Source organism: Uranotaenia lowii, chromosome 2 (genome assembly GCF_029784155.1).
Source record: "Uranotaenia lowii strain MFRU-FL chromosome 2, ASM2978415v1, whole genome shotgun sequence".
In the NCBI taxonomy this organism is placed as follows: domain Eukaryota; kingdom Metazoa; phylum Arthropoda; class Insecta; order Diptera; family Culicidae; genus Uranotaenia; species Uranotaenia lowii.
The window spans coordinates 258,083,976-258,101,858 of NC_073692.1; the positions used below are offsets into that span (position 1 = coordinate 258,083,976).

Genomic DNA, 17,883 nt, shown 5'->3' on the forward strand with positions numbered 1-17,883 from the left:
GTTCGGAAATAGCACCATTTCTCCCTCATGCCCTGCTGCTTCAACTTTGAATATAAATATACATTTAATAGCATAGTTTCGCTGCTGCTCTGTAAAAGTAATGAAAGATTCAAAATAATCGACAATCAATAAATCAAAATAATCGACAATCAATAAAAGTTCAATTTGAATTATATTTAGTCATTTGGTGAGTGATTGTTCTTTATCGTGTACCAATAGTTTAACGGGTAAAAATTATCAATAAACGATCATTCTTATCTAAGCATGAATGTTTTGGTATTTTCATGCATGCTTCCGCATGGAGTGAAACTGTGGACAGTGTTCAATCGTAAAGTGAAATTCGCAGATACACCGGTATTTTGTACCAGAAGGCGCTCAAAACTGTAAGTTATCCTAATGTATTGATATTAAATGTTTATTATTTTTTCGGAAAGCCGGCGAAATGCGCTTCAATTTCATGCACCGTTAGTTTGCGTAAATATACCAAACGTTGCCCATAAACGCACTTGTTGTTTGTCAAACATAAGATGTTTGCATACCCCCTTGGCTTAAACAACATTTTCAAAACCTTAATAAAAATTTTAATGTTAAACAATTTTACCCTTAGGGCAGGATGGCCACACGAGGCAAGATGGGCACTTTTATTTTTAGTGAAACTGTGCGTTTAAAGTCTTTTTTCAAAGCACATTCTTTTTTAGGGTTCATTTTCTATCTTCTGTGGTATGAAACATTTCGAATTCATTTGGTACATGCAGGCTCTTTAAGAAATAATTTTGAAGCAACTCCAAAAAGGTTTTCCCAAGAATACGAACGAATTGGACCTTTTTATTTTGGCTGCTTTAATAAGGACGCTAATTTACCCATAGAAAACAGCTATAATATGTGTACATCATAGTTTTATGTTAAGACAATAAAAAAAGTCTTCTTCCTAACTGGCTGAAACTTGAAAATGTAGATAAAAACGTTTAAAAATGCATTTTAAAATGAGAATCCCCACTGAGGCAGTATAAGCACAATTAATCGGGGCACGATGATCATTTTCTGCCGTAGAATTTAGCAGCGAATTCAACTTGATGAAGTCATCTGTATTATAGAGCTACAGCTTATCTGTTTAATCTGACGATTTGGCCTTTTGGTAAGGTGTCGGAGAGATAATCTTAGGTCTTGAGTTCGATTCCTGGTCGTGGATATTTTTTTTTTAATTTGCCATTCATGATCGATGCATTTGGCACTAAACGATGAGATCCATCAAACAAAGCAATATCAGAAATATGCTTGTCTGATAGTAGAATACAAACAATTAACCAGTGATTGAATTCTGCTGCGCATGAGTTAACCCTCATCCGCATTAGGGTGTCATTTTGACACCATTGCAAGTTTGAAGGCTTGTAACTTTTTTCAGAAGCTTCAAAATACAAAAATTTCTTCGGGGACCCTAAATGAATTCAAAAGTTCTTCAATATTGCATCTTTACTTTTTTTATGGACGAACCCTGGAAGCCTGGACAAAAAGAACTCCCTTTTCCGACTTTAGGTGTCTTTTTGACACCACAAAAGTAAAATCTATTTAAGTCGTTTGAATTATTATGAACTTCATATAAAACTTATATCAATAGAAACCTTGTAATGTCAGTAAAATATGTTTAGAACATTATATACAGCTAAAGTTACAAGTTTTCTCGTTATTCAGCATGAAAGAAAAAAAAATCCGAAAAAACATGCCTCACGAAAACTGCTGTAGTTCATATGTTACACGTCCAAAAAAATATTTGCCTTATGCATATGAAAGCTGAAGTTAATGCCTATATCATGAAGACAAGAAATATTTTTTAATTTTGTTTTAATGAAATGGTCACAAAAAGTTCAAAAAAGTGGTCTAAAAAACCTACTTTTCATTCGATTGCTAGTAAATACTGTTTGAGCGATGGTAGAGTGTTTTAAAAAATATGACTACAAACTTTATTAAAATTCTAACATTTTGCTGTCTTTAGATTTTCGATGCAACAAAAATTGAATTTACTGGAATTTTTCAAAGTTGGCAACTTTGCGCGATTTCATTAATTGAAATTTCATCTGTTTTTGTGGTCCTCCGTCAGGTTGTACCTGGATTTTCACTGCTTTCTCGCCGTTTGAAGCAATCAAAACTATATCCATTGAAAAGGGAATTTAATCTACATTCTAGTGAGGTGTAACAATTTACGCTGTGAGATTTCACAAAAATATGAAAATTATAAACGTAAAATCATTCCTGAATTTCTAGAACCACAAGCAGCGCGTCCAGCAAAACGTGTTTGTTTGCCCTCCGAGTAGGTACGGTGGGTGGTGATTTGGTCAGAGAGCGAAGCCGACAGACGAAATAATGATGCGTGTCGTGACAAGCATAGATGCCACACCTACCGATTTTTCGGTATTCATACCGATTTTTGGGCAAATTTTTATCCAAGAATCGGTATATACCGAATACCGATTTTTGGCAAAACATACCGATTTCATACCGATTTTTGAGATTTTGATACAAAATGTAAAATTTATTTCAGTATAAGCAAGACTATCGAAAATATTGGGTTTCTGTTAATTTGAAGACGACCAAATGATACTATTTGGCGTTAGCTAAGTAAGAAACACTTGAAGATTTTATGATAAGTGCACGTTTTTCAATATTTCAGTCGAAACTCTCAAATTTTAAAGGAAAGAAGCATTTTGTTTTTGAAAGTCGAAAGTTTTAACTATCCTTTGGAATTTGGAGGTAATTTTTCCATTGAGAATGTTGGAAAACTGTCGTTTTCTATAACAGATTCTATGATAGTTATTTATAATTGCGCCAAGATAGCCAGCGGAAATTAATCTAATGAGGTTGAAGATGTATGAGTTTTCAGAATTTTGAAAACATAAACAAATTGTACACCTAAGGATTACACCTATAAAGAATCATGTGTTAATCGAAAACAAGAAGAAATTTTATGATTGAGAATATTACAAGGAAGCTTCAGGATTTTTTTTGATAAAGAATTCCACAAAAACTTTTCAATATGCGATTTTTTTTATTAGGAACCACAGAGCCAAAAGAATATAAGTGCAAATGATCCATGAGTTAATAATACAGAACGATTTTACATTTCAAACTATGTTTCGTGATTTCTTCAGATTTTTAGAAATTTATTTTCATACCTTTATGTTCGGAAGAAAAATACAAATTGTTTCAAAACGAATGGAAAATTGCCAAACACAACTGCTTAACCCTTTCCTTCCCACGAGGTTTTTCACGTTATAAAACTAGAAATATTGATTTACAGCTAAAGTTCTAGAACAAAAAATGCATAATTTAAGCCTACTTTAATGATCCATTTGATAAATTTTAGTTTTGAGGTGGATCATATGTGCTCCATTGGGAAGATAACAACACATAGGGTGCAAATGCAAAACAGGAAATAAATGCAAAAAAACATGGAATTTCATCACTTCATTGATAACAAACTAAAACGATCCTATTTGATAAAAAACTTCTTTTGTATACGCATCCCTCGATAGTCTATTTATTGAAATATTTGAAATTTTCATTTTTGCCTTGAACAATGGCCGCCATGACACTTTGCGCAAGGAAAACAAAACATGCAGTTGTTCGAGAAAATCACGAACTTTTACAAACATTTCGAGACACGTGGTCATTTGAGCAGATGAAACTATCCTGAAGCGAATTTTTTTGTTGACGAAATGATTTTCTTGAGTATCGATAAGAAGCTTCACAAGAAGAAAAGTACGTTTTGTTCCCAGTGTATCACCAGTGATCCACTTTAATTACTCAAAAATTTATATGTTTTAGTTGCAATCTAAGTAAACCATCATTTGATTCTGCTTGCATAAGCAGCCTTCTGCACGTCAGTAATTTTATTTGAAGGAAATTATAAAAACTTGACAAGTTATTGAACAACAAATGACAACTTGATTTAAATTCGAAAAAAAATCCGACTTTTTTGAAGCTTTTGACCTGCCAAGCAAAACCTAGCGAACCGATTTTCTTCAAATTTCGTGCAATGTTTCTTCACTCACACACATCCGGTGAAAAAATTGTGTTGATCCAAAGCGCCCAGTTCAAATGCGAGCTGTGCGAAGTTGTGGATCACCTGTGCTACCATGGGAAGGAAAGGGTTAAAAGCGTTTTTTCTCGACAATAGGAGGAAATTGTCTACTACCGGACACTTAAGGTTTTTATGCAATAACTTCAAAAATAGATTTTTGTAAATATTGGTTCTTCTACTGATTTGAAGAGTATTAATACTATGATCCCTTAACTATATTAGAAAAAAAATTTAAAACATATTCATGTGGTAAGAAAAATCATTTCATGTTAGTTTTCACTCATTTCCAAAACTGTTGTCTATGACCGGACACTACGAATTACTTCACCAAAGTTGTCACCAATGGCACAAAAACGTAGTAAAATGACTGAAATCGCTTGCACAGGTCTTGTGAATGTGTGTTTTCCAATAATGAACGTTCTATGAAGCCGGTCATAACAGTTTTTTTGACAAACCAGAATGAAACATTCGTTTGAAAAAACTAAAGAAAAATTGTCTATGACCGAACAGCTAAATTTAAAATTTCTCAGAAGACCAAAATAGTTTCGTTATTGAATCCTTCTTTTCTGTTAACCATTTGAGGGTGCTATAGACATAAAATGAAAGATTTAAGTTGAAATCATCTATAATTTTGAATATTTTTTTGTCTGGTTATAGACAACAATTTTGTGTCCGGTCATAGAAAAATCGCATATTTTTTTAATTTTCATAATATTTCGTTTGAACTTCCGTTTTGTTATCTTATATCTACTGTAGCCGAAAGATAACCAATCGACGATGTCGTTCATGTGCAGTTCAAATTTTACAAGTCGAAAAAACTGCATTGGTTTATTTTTTCAGATTGGATTACCATATTTCTAACACCATGTCAGGCTACTTTTTAATTCATTTTCATGGTGTTAAAACATTATTAGGATATTGTGTTTTCGAAAAATCTTTGTTGTCCGGTCATAGGCGATGTCCGGCCATAGACGACTTCCCCCTAAGGCATTTATTAGAAAAAGTATTAAATAACAGACATCAGAATCACTACCGAAAAATTTTCAATCATCTTAAAATACCGATTTTTATACCGAATTTTCGGATTTCCATACCGAAAACAGATTTTTTTGGGTTTAAAAATACCGATTTGAATGTGGCATCACTGGTGACAAGCAAACGTGGACTACTATCAATAGAAAATTTCCAACCAAGAAACGTACGACACGCATCATTATTTCGTCTGTCGGCTTCGCTCTCTGACCAAATCACCACCCACCGTACCTACTCGGAGAGCAAACAAACACGTTTTGCTGGACGCGCTGCCTGTGGTTCTAGAAATTCAGGAATGATTTCACGTTTATAATTTTCATATTTTTGTGAAATCACACAGCGTGATTTGTTGCACCTCACTAGAATGTAGATTAAATTAGCTTTCCAATGAATATACTTTTGATTGGTCTAAACAAAGTGAAAGCACTGAAAATCCGGGTACAACCTGACGGTGGACCACAAAAAGAGATGAAATTTCAATTTGTAAAAAAAATGCGCAAAGTAGTGAACTTTGAAAAAATCCAGTAATTTAAATTTTTGTTGCATCAAAAATCTAAAGATAGCAAAATGTTAGAATTTTAATAAAGTTTGTTGTCATATTTTTTCTAAAACTCTACTATCGCTCAAACAGTATTTACTAGCAATCGAATGAAAAGTAGGTTTTTTAGACCACATTTTTGAACTTTTTGTGACCATTTCATTAAAAAAATTTAAAAAAATATTTCTTGTTCTCATGATGTAGGCATTAACTTCAGCTTTCATATGCATAAGGCAAATATTTTTTTGGACGTGTAACATATGAACTACAGCAGTTTTCGTGAGGCATGTTTTTTCGGATTTTTTTTTTCTTTCATGCTGAATAACGAGAAAACTTGTAACTTTTGCTGTATATAATGTTCTAAACATATTTTACTGACATTAGAGCAAACGCACCAATACGAGAGTATACGCGGCCCGATTTTGCTCATTTCAGCGGACCGATTTTGGTATACACACTCTTTCGCGCACCGGGTGGAAGCATATTATTTTTAAATTGTGCATTGCACTGAGAAAACTTTAACAGAAAATATTAAATTAAATTTACTGATCGAATAAATTTTCGGAGTCGATAGTTTTTTCGCTTGAATTTCGGTTATTATCATTTTTATTAATTATTAATTATTACTATGCATAGCGATTGTTGGAGGTTATTCGACGGGTTAACTGCTATCCGTTATGTGACGCCAAAGTCGACATGCTGGTTGAAGATGCCATACAGCAGCAACAGGGCCACGCAGTTTCGAGCGACCAGCAACCGGGTCAGGTTGCGGATGCAACTAGAACTTCTGTGCAGTGTCAGCCGGAATCATCCGAAATTCAGCGGAACTTGCGCGAAATATGCCAGCTGCTGTGGAGTTCCACGATCAAACAGGAGGTTTTCCGCCGCTGGTCCAAGACTTTGGCCTCAGTGAGTCGGAACCGTTTTCCCTGGTGCAGCGCAGCGAGAAGGAGGATTGTATGCGTCATTGCCCCGGTTCAAACTTATCTGCTAAAGATGCTGCTCATGGCCCCGGTCAGACAGTGAAGTTTTTTTTTCTATTTGCTGCCTATACTTTTCCAACCAAAAAAATTTAAAAAAAATAAATTTTCGCTAAATAAACAGTTTTTTCACTTACCTGCATTGCTTACGTTGTTGTTATTCGATGCTGGTCAATTGCAAGTTCTGCACTGTTCAAAATTATGCTAATTCCGACGACCCACTCGGCTGCGAAGAACAAACCCTGGGCCACCGATTCCGAGGGCCTAAATTTTCACCTCTTTCGACCCAGCACAGAATACTTCCAAAATGGCTCTATATAATTTTCGACACATTTCCGATCCCCCCGCGAACAAAATTCCGTCCGCACGTTCGAACGAATCAAAAGAAGAGCCACAATTGCTTAATTAATCAACAAATTGTTTACCAAAATTACAAAATTTTAATAAACATCGTTTGTTGAACTTAGCCTTCAATGGTAGATTTTTTTCAGTGCATGTTTGCTCTCGCCCCTTTCTAGTGAGCAAATTTGGTGATTTTGTCGGTCCCGACGGCAACGGCCCTATTTTGCTCACCCACATACTAACCCCCGGTGCGGTTTAAAAGTGATCAAACGCGTGAGCATTTTCACTATACTCGCGATTGCTGCGGATGCCCTTACAACGTTTCTTTTGATGTAAGTTTTGTTTAAATCGGTTTAACACGCCAAAAGTTATAACGATTTGAGTTTGTGGTGTCAAATTGACACTCCTAGTGCTGATTAGGGTAATGAAATCTAATGCGGATGAGGGTTAAGTGGCGCGTTGTGACACCACGATTTGGGTACATCATATTTCGAAAATGACTTCATCGAGAAAAAATATTTAAAAATCAATATGAGGCGCAATAGATAGTGAATTTCTAGACAGATTGTTATAAACCATTCTAATTATGTAAACTTATACAATTAAGTTCACAAAGCTCGTTTAACTACTTAAAAATTGAGCTGAAAAGAAATCGTTTTAGAAAACGCGATTGAGATATGATCAGTCAAACAAATAAATTTTTGTTTGAACAAATCCTGAAAAATCAGGACACCTGGCACCTCTAGATGAGGGTTAAGAAGAATGCTTCCTCCTATCAGAACTCTGTCTTGTGCCTTGCCTCAAACTGATTTTCGACAGCTGATCACGTGTGTTTACGTCCATAGAAAAACAGCACGTAAACTGTGTAGTGAAATGAAGGCAGCTACAAGAGTGCAACGATGTAGAGTAAGTTGACAATATTTAATTTGTAACTAAATTTGTTATGTAAATTCAGATAATAAAGAACATGATAAAATAGTATATAATACTAGCAGACCCGGTAAACTTCGTCTTACCATGTTAAACTTGGCGTTAATTTTCCTTTTTTTTTTCACTGATTAATTTTAAAAATCATTAAATATTGAGTTGTCAATCATTTCGCATTTGTGAACTTGTCCTAGTCTTTTTTTTACTTTTCCCTCCTTTCCGTATACTCGAATTTTCCCGCTTGACTCAATCGAATTGTATGTTGATAATATGAATGAAACTTTATGGAAAAATAATTTTGAATATCGGGAGTATTTGCCCTATATTCTGCCAAACGCAGCACTTTTAGCGCCTGAGTAGAGAACTGAAGAAATAAAAACACATTAGAGAAGATATTTTTTACTAACCATTTTCAAGCAGCTTTTTGTTAACTATCCACACCTTTGGAAGCAGTGGTAATTAATATCTATATTTTCATCAAAATCATGTCCGAAAAAAAATCACCGTTTTTTTATTTGTTTGAGCAAAAATTGCGAATTAAATTCCTTCGAACATTAACCCAATCCATCATGAAAAGGATTGGTTTTGAAAGGCGGAAAAAATATGTTTAGATTTTCTATTATTCAACCGAATTACAGCTTTTTTTTTTCTTTTTTATCCTAAAGGAAATGTCTGCCAATTCAAATCATAGTTTTTAAAGATTCTAACTGAAGCATTGGGGTGTTCTGATTCAAAAATTTCTTGAACAGTGTTGGAGATTTCATTTAAGTTTATATGATATTTTCAAGATTCAATAACATTTAATTGGAACTCAGGTTTAAAAAATTAAATAGATCGAATAGAACTAATCTGTTAAGGCTACGATGATTTCATGAGTTCATTCTTTTTTCTGGAAATTTTAATGTAAATATACCTCGAAATCTTAAAAAACATTCAAGTGTATTTTTTTATTCTAAAATGTAATTTTCAATAAAGAAACAGCGGGGCTAGTGCAAACGGATATTATCACAGTTCAACTTTCATATTGTTTAAAAAAAAATCTTAGTATACATGTGTCCCATTTATTGATGCAACTGAAAACACACTGCTCTTGTTCAGATGCGTCAGTGCAAAGAATTTAAAATGAATTAAATACTTGTTCATGTTTGTATTTTTATCAACTTTTATTAATATATCTGCAGTTTTTCTCCAGAATAAAATAATGCTTTGTACTTCAATTTCACTGAATACTGTTTTACAAAGACATATTTGATAATTTTGAATATCCTTTTCAGATTTAACATTCGGGATACCCTTTCTGATAATTTTGGAGAAATTTTTTTTAAAAGGTATATGTTTCATGGCTAAAAGACGCGTTGCATTTTGTTTCACCGTGTGAAATGACAGGAGTTAAGATTATTTTCAAAACTTTCAGGTCATAATAATAACTTATCAAAAAAAAATTCTGCTTCTGCTATCAAAAAAAAATTTGCTTCTAGAATATCAATCACAAAAAAACTTTCCAACAAAAAAGCGGATCTAAAGTCTCTTCTATGTAGCCAAAATATGTTTAACAAAAACACACGTTTATGATAATTACGTACTTGAATTCTGTGTAAACAAACAGTTTTTCAGTGAATGATTTAAAAAAAGTTGAGTTAATTTAGTCAGCTTGTTCATTTGGACCCAACCATTTATGAATGAAGAAATAATGTACACATTTTATGTAAATGTTGAACGTTTGCACTTGTTCTAGTGTACCTTTTAATTTAAAATGCGCCTTAAGCACATTTACACATGTTCCAAAAATGTTTCTAGGCGTATTGGATTGTAAAAAATATTATGTAAATTTTCCCACTTTCCTTTTTTCAGATGTCCGCAAAGAGTCATACCAATATTTCATATGCATCAGTACTAAATTCAAAAATTGTTTACAACAATTTCTTCTTCAATTAACACAAATTTAAAATAGTTTTATTTTTTTGAATCGTTTAAATGGTTTAGATTTGTTCGGCAAAATATCAATCTGGGTCACATCAAGGCGTCATAAATTACCATGTGCTGTACAAATGTGCTGGGAATCATAAAGAAAAATATCAGATCTAGGCTTCATAGCGCCACCACGTGCATTGACAGTATGCCTGGTTGATAAATACGCGCCCAAATGTTCCCACTAATAAGTATGCTATGCCATGGTTACTAAGGCTATGATCATTTAGTATCCGGGCAGTTACAAACGTGTGTATTTTGAAAACTATTCATTTGATCGAAAAACTTTCTATAGAGGAAATGAAAGTGTTGATATGACATTTAATGTAAAAATATAAAAAAAAATATTTATCAATGATTTCAAGAAATACTGTAAATCTTTCATAAAATCTCATTTTTATCTTTGCACACTTTTTCATTCATGTATTGATTTATTTTTTTTTACCACAGAAGCAAAACCTTTGCAAAATCATGATATTTTACACAAAATCACCTGGAAAAAGCAATTGGAATCTGGTTGGAACCTTTTCATGAGCAGGCATCTCGAAGAATTTGATCTCTTAAATCCGGTTTTAACATAAATTTTGTTGTCCATCAGAACACATCTGTCATATTGCGTAAAAAACCGGATGCACAGATTGCGATCTTTGGAACTGATCATTATTAGTTATTTACTTGGTGTCTACTAGTCAAGCAACAATTTTTGCCTGCCGGAAATGGATTTTTTGCATATTTAAGGAGTCTGCATTCAGTTATCCCCAATAACCATAGACTTTTTACCATATTTAAGATCAAGGGTTGCACTCCCATGGTTGGTTTGAACTTCGTGTGGATCCTAGAGTGGCTCCTTATACTTCTTAACCATTTGGTTCGAAAAAAAAAAATCAGAAAAAAACCAACAGTTCATGAGCTTTCAAGTCAACAATGAAGGATTTTCGAGGCGCAAAAGGCGTAAAAGGAGCAAATTTGTGCTAAATTATTTTTACCATGTCTTTTTGCATCGTAACTATCTCAAACACACGTTAACTTAAAAATCTATCAAAAATAGGCAAGATAGTCCTTTTCATAAGCAACACAACGCTACAAAAGTTTTGCATATCCGAGCTCTATTAACGTAGCTATCGCCGAAATAAAGTGCCCGGATACTAAATGATCATAGCCTTATTCTCCGCGACGTTTGCTCGCGACGCCTCGACCATGGAGACGATAAACAAACCGCCTGGCGCCCAAAGTAATGAAAATCTCGAAAAAATGGAAGCCATGACTTTTATTTCATTCAAAAACTACAAATTTAATTATTACGGACAATTGATGCGACTTTGTGTTGTTTTTATTCGATATAAACCGATTCGCATGGCTACAGAATATTCTAAAAATAATTTCATTCGAATAGTTTGGGTAATTTCGGAGGAGTAGTACTACAAACACCGTTACAAGAGAATTTTATATAATAGATTTTATCATATTGCATATTATCGGGGGTAAACAATCAACAACCTTTTGGTCCGCGGGTCATAAAGTTTTTTTAAGATCCGTAAATTTTTACAATCATATTTTTTCTTATTATGTTCATAAACTGCATAAAATACTTTTTCTGCTATCCGCTAGCTTCATGATGATAGTAATTTGGTAAAAATCTTGGCCATCCATGGTTTAAAACCTAAGTCTTATTCAATGTATATTCATTAAGGTGGCAGCCAAATGGATCATGTTGAATTTCGAGAACCGACCATATACATTTACAGATTTGCCCAAAAAACTGACCTTTGTTAAATTTCAGCTCAATCGGACTTGATTTGGTTTTATGACCGTCTAAAATCATCAAAGGGGGACCAAAGGAAATCGGAAAAATCGAAATTTCAATTTTGGTGCCAAATGACTTCGAAATGCATGAAACTTTGCGATCGCTCCACGAAAATGCGTCTTATTCATCTCTTCATTTCCTCCTAAATATGTGTTTACTCTTACTTGGAACATTTCAACCGATGTCATTAAAATTTCATTAACACTAACCATACCGACACTTTGTATATTAGACCGAGTCGACATGGGGTCATTTTTTAATTTCTCAAACCCTGGGGTCTAAAAAGCTTCGTTGTGGTTCAAATCTCATCCGTGATTTTTTGCAGAATTTTTAAGTAACGTTATCATGAGTCAATTTAAACTTATATGTTCGTATGAGAAAATTGAATATTTTGTACTGAAAAATCTTTTTTTTTTCTTCGATGAAACCTAGGCTGCTGCCAATTTATAAATTCTCTAAAGGAAATTTTCAACCGAACAAATTTGTCGAACTCCGTAACTTCGTATCTTATTAGACATAAAAGTTATAGGGTGTTGAATGAGGGCATGTCTTTTGGCATTGAAAAACAATAAATTCAATAGACATCACTGCTGGGTGCCTAGCGAGGTATTGCATGATTACTTTTCATGCAATACTTAGCGGGGCGCCAACAGTGATGTCAATTGAATTTATTGTTTTTCAATGCCGAAAGACAAACCTCTGCTTAACAGCTAATAACTTTTTTGCCTACTAAAATATGAAGTTACGATCTTCGATAAAGTTCCCAAGTAACACCGATTGTTTTGTAAGACTTTTCAAGCCTCTATGAAACCTAAGCTTGGTCTTGACACATGTTAGAAAACTTTAAATGTTTCTTAGGTTGTTTAGCGAGAAGTTTTCTTTAAAAAATTTATAAATTGGCACAAAAATCATAAGCAAGCTTGGTTCCACAGAGAAAACAAAAATGATGTTGATTTTTCAGTACAAAATATAAATTTTTTCCCATACAAATATAAAAGTTGAAATTTACTCATGTAAACGTTACTTAAAACTTCTGCAAAAAATCATGGATGAATTTTAAACCAAAACGAAGCTTTTTAGAACCCAGGGTTTGAGAAATTCAACATTAACCCCAAATCGACTCAGTCTATTGTATATTCCTATTTATACCTCCGGAAGTTAAATGACCCCTAACACTTTTCCGCTAAAACTCTCTTGTTTCTCAACCGATTTTTACAAAATTGATAGTTTTGGAAAGCTAGTAACATGACACAAATATGATTCTCAGACAATATTCAGCTACAATAATTTATTTTAAAGTTATTCAAAGTCCAAGAAATAAATCCGAAGAAACATGATTCGGGGAAAAGACTGTAAGTCAGTTATTACGTGCTCGAAAAAAAAACACTTAGTGCTTGAGAAAGTTGAAGTTAGACGCTATATGTTGCACATATGGATTTTTTTTTAATTTCTCTAGATCATGACCACAAAAAATGTAAACAAGTGGTGTAAAATTGAACTTTTTAATCAATCAACCGTCGAAGCTGTTCCAGTCACAGTTAAAAAAAATCGAAAGAGAATTTGAAAATTAACGTGATTTGTGACATTTTGGCATCTTCTGAAAAACACACGAAACACAGAATTTTTGACGGCTATTTAAAGGTATTTGTGTTTTTAAACTTTTTATCAATTTGCATTTTCTGAGACTATTCTTACACCTAAATTTGGCTTTGCACTGAATTTTCAGTATGAAAAATTTTCTATATTAATCTAATTAAACTAATTAAAGCTATACAGATTGAATAAGCGTGATCAACTTAAGATTAACAATAAACTGACGCAAACCGCTCGGCCACCTAGGCGTAAATTGGAGGTAAAATGTATTATCTTTTCAAAGATTTGTTCATTATAACAAAATAAAGTTTCTGTGGGTTACTAAACTCTTCAGGTGAATGTGAAACCATTCCACAGTTAATAGCGCCCAGGGATGAAGAGATAGATATTCGATGTCTTCAGCAACATTGTTCAGTTTTACAAGAAGCATATTCTATTATCAATTTTTTTGCCAAGGGGTCCACCGATAGCGAGATAAAAATGCTAACTTTTTTGTTTTACAAATTAGGGCTTTGATGTCTTCAACAAAGTTGTTTATCTGATCAAAATACATAAGTTTGTTGAATATGTCAAAGTCCTATCACATCGCCCTCAGGAGTACCAGTCAAAGTAAAAAAAAAAATCTATTGAAAAAACAGTTTTTTGAACCTGACACGTTGTAGATTGGATAAAATGGTTCGCTGTCTTTGAAACAAAGTTGTAACAAGCCACGATCTACATTTTTCTCATACATTATGATGGGTTTAGAAGTTGCTGAAGCTCTCTATAGAAAGCATTTAGTGCATTTTATTGGCAATTTTGGAAGGCTCGTCCATCGAAAAGTGCACATTTTCGCAACACCCCATTTTTTGGGATTATTTTTGATGATAAGCGGAACCATTACCATTTGAAATTAGCGGAGAAATCGGTGGAACTAGTAGAGATTTGAATGATTGAAAATAAACATTTTATAAAAAAAAATTACCTATTTTACTTATAGAAAAAACGTTAAAACATTTAATTGATTAATAAAATCACAGAGAACAGACGAACAAGCTCGAACAAAAAATCTTTAAAAAAGTGTGTAAAATTTCAAATGCTGACACCCAAAAAATACGTTGAAACTTGACTTAAAACAGTGCGATCTATTGCGCCGTTCAAAAGTTACAAATCTTATTTTCACAGTTCTCTTTGGTGTATTTGGAGACATCTGGTGGTTAAGCCAAAAAGGTAAAATTGGTTAAAATGTTCGTTGGAAATTTTACACAGGTTTCGTGAGATAGCTTGTACGTCTGTTCTCTGTGATAAAATCTATTAGAGTATCTTCACCGGCTGGTTTTTTTTTGTGTCGTTAGAAGAAGCGTTTAAACGAAGGAAAAAATATCTTACTTACGCTTTTTAGTTTTGGAAACTGTTGCTCGAATGGTGTATCTTCCGGAACATTAGAAGTGCGATCATTTATTTTTATAGACAATCGCTTTTTTCCTATTCGTAATTTCGATTGAATCGGTGATTCTATATTGTAATTGGTGAACCACATCCACAATAACAATAGCCGGAGGTGTGTATCACCGTGAAGCGTTTGTGCGACAACTTACTCTGCAACGATGACCAGACGCAACCGTAAATTGTGACTCGCATGGAAATGATGCATCGCCAGAGAAGGATACCAAGAAGCAACGAAACAATGATGATGATGCTGAAGCTGGAGTAAACAATAAAACGTTGGGTGATGATCGTTCTGGAATCTCTCTCTTAGATTTGCGAAACATGATCAAAGCGGACATCATGAGCGCTATTGACACAACAAACGTGAGGATTGATGGTGTTGCCAGTTCGATAAATAAATCGATTCTTTCATTGAAAAATGAAATTGAAGAAATCAAAACCTCCCAGCAATTCATTTCATCTGAATTTGAAAACATGAAAGTGGAGATAAGCCAACAAAAAGAAGCTATTCTATCGTTGACGCATGATGTGAGTACACTGAAATCATCAAATGCCGAGCCGTCAAAACACAGAAGAGCTTAATTTTGAGTTAAATATGCTCAAACAAGTATCTCTGAACAATCACCTTCTTATAAGCAACGTAATACACCTCACCGATGAAGATTTGTGGAAGCTTTTTGACAACATTATGAAACATTTGGAAATCGAATACAATGCTGATCAAATTTCTGGGATAACTCGCCTTTCATCTTCAAACAGTAAAGGAGTCGCACCGATCTTGATACGTTTCAACAGCGATGTATTGAAGGGAAAAATTATGAGAGCTGCCAGAGGATTAAGCTGCTTGGACTTGGGATTAAGTGTCGATCAACAAATTTTTTTTAATCACCGTTTGACTAGTGCGAACCAACACCTGCTTAGTGCTGCAAGGAAATTGAAAAACGAAAACAATTTTAAATTTGCTTGGTTTACTAACGGATTTGTTTATTTAAAAAAAGATGAATTCTCGAAACCTTTGAAAATTTGTGATATTCATGATCTTCCAACATACGTCTAAAGTCTTATTTTTGATTTATATAGCTTTGAAAACATTTTGTAATCTCTAAATGATCGCGCCAGGCATATCTACAAAAAAGAACACTGAATTGTAAAACTAGTATTTTTAAGATAGATTAAGATACTCGCTCTGAAAGTTTCACTTAAATGGTAGCTGCAACAGTTTTTTTAAACTTCTTTGCTACAAATCTATTTGAATAAAGTAAAAAAAAATGTTGCAGTTTTCTTTTATATAGTTTGTTTGATTAAAACAGCGTCTCCAATGTTCACATTCACAACAGGAAAATCTTTCAAATGAAAGGCCAAAGCATACTACCAAATACTACTGTAAGTTTGCTTACGATGATTTCAGTTGAAATTTGCCGGTGTTTCGAATGATGATGACATTAATGATTTTCAAAGTGCACCTGATGATTTTCAAATGAAAATCGAGATCTTCAATTTCAAACGAAAATGAAAATTGTTATTTTTATGTGATTTTTTTCAATATATTTTTTTGTGATTATACATTTTTTAAAAAAGGAACTGTGCCAAGAACTCTATATTCATTTAATATTTATATTAATTTTTGATTTAAGTAAGAGGAATCGATTTTGAAGCAACAATAAATCCTAAAACCTATTAAAAAAAATATTTTTTTTTAATTTTGACAGCTTGATTGTGTAAAAACCGTCCCAATAATTTGCATTTTTAGACTAATAATCTACTTATTTGAAGATTTTCAACAAGGCATGAAAATGAAAGCGATGATTTTCAATCGAAAAAAAAATTCTTTCATTTGAATGTTATGCGGACCGGTCTGGATGTTTTGTTCACTGACTTTCATAGCAACCTGAAACTTATAAGTTTTCTTTTACCTACCTACCTACCTACCTACCTACCTAACGGCGCCGATTGACCGACGCATAGGGCTGAGATAAAAGATCTCCACTGCTGGCGATCCGGAGCCAGCGTCTTCACTTCCTGCCAGCCAAGGTTCTCGTCAACTGTGCGGATTTCAGCGGCTAGACGTCGCCGCCACGAGCTTTTGGGCCTCTCTGCAAATCTCGTTTTCATCTCTTCGCAGCGTGTGCCCAATCCATCTCCACTTACGTTCCCGAATCTCGATTTCTAGCGCCTTTTGATGACACCGGCGATGAAGTTTTCTTTTGGCGGCAAAAAAAGTTATTCGATTGTGAACTTCCAAAGCAGTCTAGATTCAAATGATTGAATGAAAATTGGAGACCATGGATTAAAAGACATTGAAATTCGATTTTTCAAATCATTTAAACCTAAAAAAACAAATGGAACTTATCTGTTAAATTTGGTAGAGCACTAAATTAGTATTTGATATGATGAATAATAGAATTTCAAATGAATAATAGAATTTTGTCATTACAATGGGGCTTATTCTGCGACGCGAGTGACGTGACTCACGAAATTTCACTTCTTCGTCCTGACTCCAGGAAATGCTTGAGAAAAGAAATTTGTGTATCGATGAGCTCTGAAGACCAATAACAGCTCATCCGAACGAAAATTTCGTGGCTAGAGAAGCTATTTAAGCCAGCAAAACTATATGAAATTTCGTAAGTCACGTCACTCGCGTCGCAGAATAAGCCCCAATATAACTGCTTCAACTGGTTCCAAGTAACTGCTTCCAAGTAACCAATCTTACAAGCAATTCGCTTTTGTCTTTTCGTTGAGTCATAAATTTGAATAGAATTTAAATGCTTTTTAATAAAACAAAATATACACGCAGCGAAAAGGTTTTTTATTTCAAAGGAAAGTGCCGCAAAAACAAAGGATTTTTTCCTTTGGTTTTGGGACAAATAAAAATTCTTTTGGTCCAAAAGCATTTTCCTTTGTTTCAAAGAATTTTTCTTTTGAAAAATCTTTGAATCAAAATCTTAATACTTTGAAACAAAAAACAGTTTCATTTGATACAAAGTTGTTTTCGTTCGCTACAATGTTATTTAGATTTAGATTTAGAAAGATTTGTTCATTGAACCATTTTCCATTTATTCCTATTGGAGGACATATTTCCTGTTGTTTTGAAATTCCTATTAGGAATTTCAAAAAATAAAAAGAAAGAAATTTATATGTTAAATTTATTTTTATTGACAACAGATGAAACACTTGGCCACAAACTAGTTCACTAAAA

The 17,883-nt window shown here is 33.6% G+C and overlaps 1 protein-coding gene and 1 long non-coding RNA gene across 3 annotated transcripts in view; both read left to right on the forward strand.

Annotated features, from left to right (window-relative positions):
• Window positions 1-248: 248 nt before the first annotated feature.
• Window positions 249-17,883, forward strand: part of LOC129744214 (nardilysin-like) — a 73,837-nt gene continuing 56,202 nt past the window's right edge. The window contains exon 1 of one of the 2 annotated variants that reach the window (XM_055736625.1): window positions 249-383. Coding sequence is in view for 1 of the 2 variants with exons in the window: in XM_055736626.1 (XP_055592601.1) it covers window positions 265-383 (119 nt within the window). In the remaining variant the exon portion in view is untranslated. The remainder of the gene's footprint in view (window positions 384-17,883) is intronic. The other variant, XM_055736626.1, reaches the window with a different exon arrangement.
• On the forward strand, window positions 6,047-6,761 carry LOC129744216 (uncharacterized). Its single transcript, XR_008736854.1, has 2 exons — window positions 6,047-6,093; window positions 6,282-6,761. It is a non-coding gene; the product is annotated as an uncharacterized LOC129744216 (long non-coding RNA).